This window comes from Thamnophis sirtalis, unplaced genomic scaffold, assembly GCF_051295495.1.
Source record: "Thamnophis sirtalis isolate CommonGarterSnake01/CBP01778 unplaced genomic scaffold, rThaSir2_p1.2 scaffold_12, whole genome shotgun sequence".
Taxonomy (NCBI): domain Eukaryota; kingdom Metazoa; phylum Chordata; class Lepidosauria; order Squamata; family Natricidae; genus Thamnophis; species Thamnophis sirtalis.
Genome location: NW_028261392.1, coordinates 50425281 through 50435944, shown reverse-complemented (window position 1 = coordinate 50435944; position 10664 = coordinate 50425281). Strand labels below are relative to the sequence as shown.

The 10664-nt window shown below is 38.7% G+C and overlaps 1 protein-coding gene across 6 annotated transcripts in view; it reads right to left on the bottom strand.

The window, feature by feature from the left end:
• The window catches only part of CNKSR2 (connector enhancer of kinase suppressor of Ras 2), a 270841-nt gene continuing 260177 nt past the window's right edge, over nt 1-10664 (bottom strand). For 5 of the 6 annotated variants that reach the window (XM_087726467.1, XM_014057257.2, XM_087726469.1 and 2 more), the window contains 2 exons: nt 1285-1481; nt 2-915 (listed from right to left, as the gene is read on the bottom strand). In XM_087726467.1, the coding sequence (XP_087582593.1) occupies nt 700-915; nt 1285-1481 (413 nt within the window). In that variant the 3' untranslated portion in view covers nt 2-699. Of the gene's footprint in view, nt 916-1284; nt 1482-10664 lie in introns of all 6 variants that reach the window. The other variant, XM_087726468.1, reaches the window with a different exon arrangement.

Below are 10664 nucleotides of genomic sequence, written 5' to 3'. Positions count from 1 at the left end.
AGTGCTCTGAAGTACTGTGTTAAAATCAAAACAAAGTGAGCCCTTTATCATTATTAATCTGTTATAGATTGTCTGCTAATAACCCCCCCAAAAAACTTGGAAAAATATTATTTTTTAATATTCAAGCTTATGAAAGTACAGTTTTCTTATTCCCTGACCTTTTCCTTAAATGCAGTCATAATCACAGCATTATGCTTCTTCTGTAATTTATTAAAATAGCTAAAATATCCCACTAAATATAAATGTTTAATTGTCACACTGGCTAAAACAAAGGTTGCACTTTGAAAATGTAACTCATTACAACACTTATGTATTATTTAAAATATATAATCATTTTTTTAAAAAATGGTAGACAATGGACATGATCCAAAGAAGCAAGTTAATAAATTCTGTTCCATTTAAAAAGTAAACTGACTTTTCAGCAGTGAAGATTGTGTCAGTATCAACATCAAACAAAATGCTTATCATTCTATTCCATAAATGCACTCCTTTGGATCATAGCCAGCATTTGTAAACATAAACATAAACTGAGCATCAGCAGCATAAAATGCATATAAGTTTGTATTCCTACAATGACCATTAAATTGTACTTTACTCATGTCATAAACATTAAAATAGATATCCTACAACATGATATAAAAGCTACTCTTTTGAGTAAAAAGGGCTGAAAACAAAGAATTAAGATGTTTAAAATTATTGTTATACATGTGTTTCAATATAGGAATGGGTGTGTGCTAAAGAACCTAGAAACACATCAACGTCATCAGAATCATTTACTGGCTCTTGTGCTGCATTGTTCTGAGAACTATCGAGGAAGAGATCAAGGTACATTTGTTTCCAGTCTTGAAAATCTTTAGATGTCAAATCTGGATTATCTAGAACCTCATCTATCATAGCTACTTCTTCTTCTCTGGCCTTGAGGAAACAAAAAAGAAAAAATGAGAAAAAAACCCCACATATATTTGAATATTTAGAATACAGGTTTCCTTAGAAACCTAATCCTATGGTCATAATAACTGAGGAATAATTGAGTTTGAAGGAAGGTTTTAATCATTACTTTATATTTAAGAATTTTCTAGTTCTATGTCTTATAAAATAAATGCATTACATTAACAATACATTTGTTTCATTTTTGGTCTTCTCACTTTAATTGGTGTGTATATTAAAGAAACAGAGAAAAGAACACAAAAACATTCTGTGGCTTCAGAAGTAAGTTACCAGTAATAATTGAAGAACTTTTGTTGGCCATGCATTTACATTGGAAAATTTCTTTTTTCATCTTACCTTTAAAGTGCTTTTCAGAATTCGCAATTGGTGCAATTTTTCATTGATTATTGGGTCACAGCATCTTTTAATGAAAGATTTCTTGTATTCCATTTTGGTAGAAATTTGCCGATCTCCTAGAGGGGACAAACTAGCTAGTTCCAAAGATCGGTACAAATCTTGCAACGAATCTGCAGGTTTGTCTTCTAAAATTTCAGCTGCAAGACATGAAGAAAATAAACTCCATAGCTTTCAGATATTCATTTATATCACAGTTTTAATTATGCGAAGCATTTCTAGGTGAAATGCTATTTTAGCAATTCAAATGTATAAAACAATACTGCTTCGAAACGATTTCCTTATGAGAAAAATAAATTATGCTTAGATTTCATCATAAGATATTCATAATGAAGTGCAGAAATGTGTTTAGTATAGAAGAATGTTATATGTAGTATGTTTAGTATTGTATTCAGCAAAAAGATGGTCACATGATTTTGTCAAATTGATGCTAAGATGCAAACTAATCCGTTCCATTAAAACCAATTATAATGGTTTGCCTGGATAGAGCTTGAAACATTGACTCCATTTTAGGATATCATGAAGGAAAAAAACATATCAACATCTTAAAAAGTTAGGAAACAATATTAAATTGTAATCCACACAGCGCTAAAGTGTATTCACTGGGCTCTTAGAGTTTAAGTCAACTTAGTTGAGTGTTCAGTATTAATGAGGGTACGTACAGTGCTATTCTATATGCTGAAAAAGAAGTGTTGCGTATTGGATTCTAAATATTTGTTTTATAATTAGAACAACCACAGATAATAGAGACCAGAAAAATGGAATCTAAGGGATTTTCTTCAGTATTCTAGGCAAAATGTATATAAAGTCCATAAATATAAAATATTTCAAGACTTTATTTCTAATCTTGTACACTTCAAGACATCAGGAACAAAAAACAAAAACAAAAAACAATCCCTCTTACAATATTAAAAAAATGGCAACTGAACATTTATGTTTCGTTAATCTCATGGGATTGAAACTATACAAAAGTCCAGAATGCTGATACTCTAGACCAGGGGTGTCAAACTCAAGAGTCGCGGGCCAGATGTGGCCTGCGGGGTGATTAAATCCAGCCAACGGGGCTAGCCTTGAAATATGAAAAGACTGGCTCGTGTCGTCTCTGCTGGCCATAACAGGCTGCGGGGCCCCAGCAGCCCGTTTTCAGCCTCTGCAGCCTTCTGCAGCACTCTGCTGGCCAAAAGTGGATACCTGTGCGGATACCTCTGTGCAGCACGTGTTTGGCTGGCAGAGTGCTGCTGGAAAACGAGGAGGCCTAAAACAGGCTGTGCAGAGGTCCCATGGGGCCTCCCCATGGCCCATTTTCAGCCAGCAGAGTAATGTAGGAGGTGTCCATCCCATCCAGCCCTGCTGCCCTCCCACCAGCCTTTGGAGAACTACAATGCTGATCCGCCCCCTGAAATAATCCAGTTTGACACCTGTGCTCTAGTCATATTCCATCTCTCTTAAAAATCTATACTATATACTAAGGGTGTCAAACACGTCATGTTACGTTGATGTCACGTGATGTATCACAATGTTTTTTGCCTTTGTGGAGATGGGATGGGCATGGCCTGCATGTCATGCATCCACCTGTGGGCTGCCAGTTTGACACCATTGCTGTATACTATACAAAACCTATACTATACAATACTATAGCCATCTTTTTCCAGCCTGGTGCCCATTAGCATACTGGGTACAATGCTGTCATCAGAATTCATCATGACACGCTATCTAATAATAAGAACTGGAAGGTAAAACAACTGGAACGCACAGTAGTATAGCCTTTATTGTCATTGTACATCATGTATACAATGAAATTGGTTTAGTCAGTCAGGATAGCTTATTCCTATAGTCCTATTTAATCTTCAGAAAACACCTATTCCACCTTCAGCATCCCATGTTATTATTCATAAATGAATGCAATAAACATTAAATCTGGGAATTCAGTTTATTTCTGAATGTAAAACTTCAATATTCTATATTAAAGAATGAATTGATGGATAGATGGATGGATGGATGGATGGATGGATGGATGGATGGATGGATGGATGGATAGATAGATAGATAGATAGATAGATAGATAGATAGATAGATAGATAGATATAGATAGATATACCGTATTTTTCAGAGTATAAGACACACCCTTTTCCCTCAAAAAAGAGGCTGAAAATCTGGGTGCATCTTATGTACTGAATACAGCATATTTTTGCCTCCTAAAACCCTGCACCCTTCACCAAAATGGCCATGTACAGCTTGTAGGAAGCTTTCAGGGAGCTCCTGGGGGCTGGGAAGGGCAGAAATGAGCGAAAAATGGGCCATTGTTTGCTCAATTTTGCCCACCGGGCCTCCAGGAGCACTCTATAAGTTTCCTAATGCCCTTTTTTGACAAAAAAACCCCAGCCATTTTTTGCTTGTTTTTGCCCACCCTCAAACCCCCCCCCCCCCCCGGAACACTCTGCAAGCCTCCTAGGGGCTATTCATGCCCTTTTTTGAAAAAAGAAAATGGGCCCATTTTCACGAAAAACTGGCCAGTTTTGGGAGGTTTGCAGAGGGCAAAAACTTTTGTTTGTTTGTTTGTTTATTGGATTTATATGCCACCCTTCTCCCAAAGGACTCAGGGTGGCATACAACATAAAAAAAACACATATTACAAAAGTTAAAAAGGAAATTAAATAAAGTATCCAAAAACAAATCCAATTAATATTAACAATAAAAATTTTTTAAATTAGATTAAAATTAACAAATTATTTATTTTATTCTGTTCAGGCCAGGCTGGCTTGCTGGAAAAGCCAACTTTTTAGGGTGCGCCAGAAGGACCGGAGGTCGGGGATTATACAAAGCTCTGGGGACAGCTCATTCCAGAGGGAAGGCGCACCCACAGAGAAGGCTCTCCCCCTGGGGGTCGCCAGTCAACACTGTCTGGCCAACAGCACCCTGAAGAGGCCAACTCTGTGGGACTGCACTGGACAGTGGGAGGCTATTGGTGGCAGTAGGAGCCGAGGTGGCGCAGTGGTTAGGGTGCAGTACTGCAGGCTACTTCAGCTGACTCTTATCTGCAGTTCAGCGGTTCTAATCTCACCGGCTCAAGGTTGACTCAGGCTTCCATCCTTCTGAGGTGGGTGAAATGAGGACCCAGATTGTGGGGGCAATATGCTGACTCTGTAAACCGCTTAGAGAGGGCTGAAAGCCCTATGAAGCGGTATATAAGTCTAACTCCTATTGCTATTGCTAGTAGATGGTCTCGCAGGTACCCTGGGCCTACGCCATGGAGCGGTTTAGAGGTCATAATTAGTACTTTGAATCGCACCTGGAAAACAACTGGCAACCAGTGCAGGCTGCCTAAGAGGGGTGTAACATGGGAGCACCTAGGTACCCCCATTAATTTTTTAATTTTTTTAAAAAAATATGGTAGATATATAATTTTTTGCTGATAAATAAATGGAGACTAGTATAGATCTATTTCAAGCTATTTAGCTCTCATCAGCTAGCCATACTTTTACTAGGATTTGAGCTTGGAATATTTTACATGTTAGGCAGTTGTAATAACCTCTAAGCCACAAGCTCTCCTCCCTTATCTATCTATCTATCTATCTATCTATCTATCTATCTATCTATCTATCTATCTATCTATCTATCTACCTACCTACCTACCTACCTACCTACCTACCTACCATCCATCCATCCATCCATCCATCCATCCATCCATCCATCCATCCATCCATCCATCCATCTATCTATCTATCTATCTATCTATCTATGCTGGTCTTGTTGTATTCGGATCTTTTCCCGTGTAAGATTGAATCTTACGTGGGAAAAGACCTGAATACAACAAGACCAACATACCTACACCCGTGAAAATCTACGAATATATATTTGTGTGTGTGTGTGTGTGCCTACACACACACACACACACACACACACACACACACACACACACACACACACACACACACTGTGTTTTCCCAAAAATACGACATGTCCTGATAATAAAGCCTGGCCTGATTTTTGGGGTGGGTGTAAATATACGCCATTCCCCCCAAATAAGCCCTAGTGAAAGGGTGGCGTGGCCAGCACAGGAGGAAGCCCTTCCCTTCCCTGGTCACCTCAGCACTTCTTGGCTCCATAATCGGATAAGCTGAGCCGCTCCGGCTGCCATTCACAAAGCAGCTGATTTGTGGGTGTTGCTCATGCTGTGGCCTCCTGCAATGCATCTGCTTTTGCCATCGATTGCAGCCACAAAAGCAGCAGGAAACCAAGCGATGCACCCCATGCACCTCGCACCAGTCTTCCAAAGGATACTGTAGCAGCAGCTATCCACAATTTTTTCATCATTATTTCGTCCTTGCCCACATGGCCTAGTGAGCCACGTGGATGGGGACAAAATAAGGCTAAGGCTAAAAAATTTATGGATAGCTGCTGCTACAGTACCCTTCGGAAGGCAGGGTCGAATTTCCTGCTGCAGAAGTGGCTGCGCCCGAGGAGCACTTTTGGGAGAGAAGGCAAAAAGGAAGCAATCAGCTACATCTCACCTATTGCCCTCAGCCCCCCCTTCAGCTATCCAAGAGTCTCTCCCAGAACTCTAGCAGAGAAGTGGTCCACAGGGTTTCAGTTGTGGCTGAGAGAAGCCAGGATGGGGGGAATGTCTAGTGCCACCCCAGCGCTCTTCTTTCCTTGGAAAAGGAATCTTGGGAGGGGGAATCCCCAGGTAGGGTGAGTATGTTGGTACGTGTATAAAAACACAAAATGAGGGAGCCAATAGGCATGGATTAAGGAGCTTTGTGAAACGTCATGCCTACAGACAAAGTTTGGCGAGGGAGGGGGAAGGGATAGTTTCCTCTCTTGGCAGTGTTTTGCTTGAAAATATTTGAGAATCAGACCAGAGAGAAGGAGGAAGGAGCTCTGCAAGGAGACATTGCTGACGCTGCCACCTGCAGAGACACAAACAAAGAGCGAAGTTCATTGAAGACGCTCTCTCTCCAGCCCGCCCACAAGACTATCTGAAGGTGGGGGGGGGGAGATTTCTTGCACATCGGCAACAGAGTCTTCTCACAGGGCTTCTCCGACATCCCAGTTGTATGGATTTCCATGCCTTTCTTTACAGGATGTTACTTCGCACCTGGAACATCAGGAGAAGCCCTGTGAGGAGAAAAGGCCTGCAGATCATCCTTTCAAAGAGTAGTTTCACCAGGATGAAGAGGTGGCTGGAGGTAGCATTTGCATCGGGTTGGGCTTTTTTTGCAAAGGGGACGACCTGGGAAGCGAGAGATTTAGGAAGTCTGGGCTGGTGTGGGGCGGTTTCTCCAGTGAAGCATCTGATTCATTGCCAGGGTTGAGTGTTTCACCCTTTGCTGCCTCTCTGCCCTGGCTTGGAAGCTGCAGAGGAAGCCTGCTATGCCTGGCAAGGGGGGGGAGGAGATGGCAAGAGGAGCCACATCTCGCTCCATGTCTCTCACTTCTCCCCCACTCCACCTGCCACCCCTCTTGCTAAAGAGATGGTGGGGAAGGGAAGCAGCCAGGATTCTGTTAGCATTGGGGCAGGGTGAGAGGTGTTAGGCTGTGAGAGACGTGTCCTACCCGAGACTTGCAGCTCCGTTGTGTTCCTCATTGTTTTGTCCAGGGAAGTTGAACTCGTGAGGTTTTTTTTTACAAGGTGCTTCCCACTGCTGGATTGTCCCCCTCGTGAAGAAAGCCCAACCCGATGCAGGGCAGTGGCGGGACACATCAGGGCAGTACTGGCCAGCCTCTCAGCCAGTGCAAAGAACAGGGAGGGGAGGTGACAGGACATGCAGTTCCACGCTTGCCACCTCCTGCATCCCCAAAATAATAAGACTCCCCCGATAATAAGGCCAAGGCCATATTTTTGGGGGGGGAGGGGCAAAAGAAAATAAGACCTTGTCTTATTTTCAGGGAAACATGGCACATATTCACACACACACAGAGAAATAGAAATGACCTGACTAACATGAACTGACTTCAAATGGAAATGAAAATGACAGAGATTCTTAGATAAGAGCGACAGTGGCGCAGTGGTTAGAGTGCAGCTACTTCTGCTGATCACTGGCTGCCAGCAGTTTGGCAGATCGAATCTCACCAGGCTCAAGGTTGACTCAACCTTCCATCCTTCTGAGGTGGATAAAATGGGGACCCAGATTGTTGGGGGCAATATGCTGACTTGGTAAAACTGCTTAGAGAGGGCAGTAAAACACTGTGAAGCAGTATATAACTCTAAGTGCTAGTGCTATCACTATTTTTATAGATTATTTTCCAAACTTTAAATTCAATTCCTATGGGAGCAATGGGGAAAGGAAAAAAGAAAAATAATTCAAAAAGTAATAATAGAGAATAAAGTCATTTATTTATTAATTTTGACTATTATTTTAAATAATCAAAACTGTGCAATGGCATTATCTTTATTTTTAATTAACTTGAAAAGCTCTTATGCTAATATATCATTGCCTTGCTTTTAGTCCATGGATACATATTTTTATTACCAAGTAAACTTTCACCTGTCTTTCTCTATTAAAATGAATATTTCCTCAGTCTATTTTTTATTAATTTTGTGACTTTTGGTTTTCTATTAAAGAATACTCTTTGTTCATTTTTTGAAAGGATAATATTCATGCTGTGTAGAAGCTTTCCATTTAAATCAGATTTTTTGCCAATATAGCATTCCATTCAATTTGTTATTATAATACACTGAAATATTGCAATACGGTGCTTATTGCTCTATTAACGTTTCATTTAAATAATCATGAATACGGCTAAACTTTCAACAGTATGTCACAAGGAAATTATGTGGCTGTAGATTTATGTTAGCATTAATCTACAAGTCTTATTATATGTTACTATATAGGAAGCTACTATAAGAAGACTCATGACAAAATTGTCTAGCATTCTTGTATTTCTGCAAAACACTTAGGGTATGAGGGTATTTTTAACTCATTACATTTGTCAAGCCTCAAAGTATTAGAGAAGCATCTATAAATAACAACTAATGCCTGTGGAGAAAGGTTTTAAGGATTTTTATTTCAGTAGATATATTTAAGAAAGTCATACATGAGTACATAATTTCAACATCATGAATATTCTTCTAAATATTCTAAAATATTGTTTCAATAGTAAACATGTCACTTTTTACAAGCACCTTATTCAAAAATAAACCTATACTAAATAGAATCATAGAAGTCTCTCTTGCTATATATCCACTGCAATTATTTCACCCCTCTGCCTGATTGAAAAAGTACGTAAATGTTGATTTAAGTATTAACAATACTTTAGCCTATAGTAAAACAGAACAAGAGGTATAGTCTTGTTTAAACAACTTGCTACCAGTCTCCAAACTTTTCCAAGTCTGGTTTTAATTTTCTTATTTTTTATTTCTTTATTTGATTTACAGTATCTGCCACCTCAGTTCACACTTAGTATAGTCAGTAAGCTATTTGCACAAAAATGTATTAAGCTAATCAATATTTCACAAAATACAAACCAGCAGGAAACCCATATGCTAATTTTTTTATAATAAACTGATCAAACTATTATAGTGTATACTTCATGTGTTTTCTATATGAAAAAAAATTGATATAAAAATTAGTTATTAGTCAATTATCCTCAGAGGTGTGGTTGGACAGGCAGTTGGATACAGGAAAGAACTGTGTTTAGCCATTCAAATTTCATCTCCTAGCAAAATTAGGGGAAAATCATTTATAATTTTCCATTGTAAAACTTACAAAATAATAATATAAATACTATTCCTTCTATCATATTTACAAAGACTTTGAAATCACTGATAGGCTTAATGGATTCCATCTAAACTGTGTTAAAAATAAAACTTTTAACTAAAGTTGGCCTTTTTTTTGCTCATAAACAAATTTGAAATAAGAAATATTCCATATTCTCAAATTAGGAATATAAATACTGTATATTGATTTGATATTAAATTGTAAATCCCTGGCTGCCTAATCCCTGGTATACAATCTTCAAAAATTACTTAGCTGAAGTTTCAAAGTAAATGACTTAAGACCAGATTTGAACAATGGTGTTTTTATCTGTTAAGTCACATTGCAATTTATACAACATAAGATATTGATCATGTCAGTACAGAGAAACAGCCAATTCTTACCTGAATGTCAAGAGGCAGCCATTAACAAAAAGTGCAGAGAATAATAATACAATTAAAATTTATATCAAATTAGCAGAAGACTAATATGTTTCTAAAGAATGTGCCCTTGACCTAGCACATTTGTCAAAGCACTTTAAATAACATAAATACAATTAAGGTCATGGATTAGATGAGGCAGTTGTATTAAAAAAAATCACCTTATGACAAAAGGACTCAAATGTATATTATTTCAGTGATTCTTGTTACATTTTGATGGCAGATTAGAATAGAATAGAATAGGCCAAGTGTGATTAGACACACAAGGAATTTGTCTTTGGTGCATATGCTTTCAGTGTACATAAAAAGACAAGATACATTCATCAAGAATCATAAGGTACAGCATTAATGATAGTCATAGGGTACAAATAGGCAATCAGGAAACAATCAATATCAATATAAATTGTAAGGTTCCAAGCAACAAAGTTACAGTCCTGCAGTCATAAGTGGGAGGAGATGGGTAATAGGAACGATGAGAAGACTAATAGTAATAGTAATGCAGCCTTAGTCAATAGTTTGACAGTGGTGAGTGAATTATTTGTTTAGCAGAGTGATGGTGTTTGGGAAAAACTGTTCTTGTGTCTAGTTGTCTTGGTGTGCAGTGCTCTATAGCGTCATTTTGGTATAGGAGTTGAAACAATTTATATCCCGGATGCGAGTGGTTTGTAAATATTTTCATGGCCCTCTTTTTTACTATAGATCCTCAATGGAAGGCAGGTTGGCAGTGATTGTTTTTTCTGCAGTTTTGATTATCCTCTGAAGTCTGTGTCTGTCCTGTTGGGTTGCAGATGACAGACTCAATAATTCCTCTGTAGAATTGTATCAGCAGCTCCTTGGGCAGTTTGAGCTTCCTGAGTTGGCACAGAAAGAACATTCTTTGTTGTGCTTTTTGGTGATGTTTTTGATGTTAGGTGTCCATTTTAGGTCTTGAGATATGATAGAATTTAGAAATGGGAAGGTCTCTACTGTAGATACTGTGTTGTATAATATTGTAAGAGGTGGTAGTATAAGAGGGTTTCTCCTAAAGTCTACCACCATTTCTATGGTTTTGAGTGTATTCAGTTCCAAATTCTTCCAGTCGCACCATGAGGCTAGTTGTTCAATCTCCCATCTGTATGAGGTTTCATTGTTGTCTCGAATGCGACCAATCACTATTGTATCATCTGCAAAATTCAGTAGTTTAACA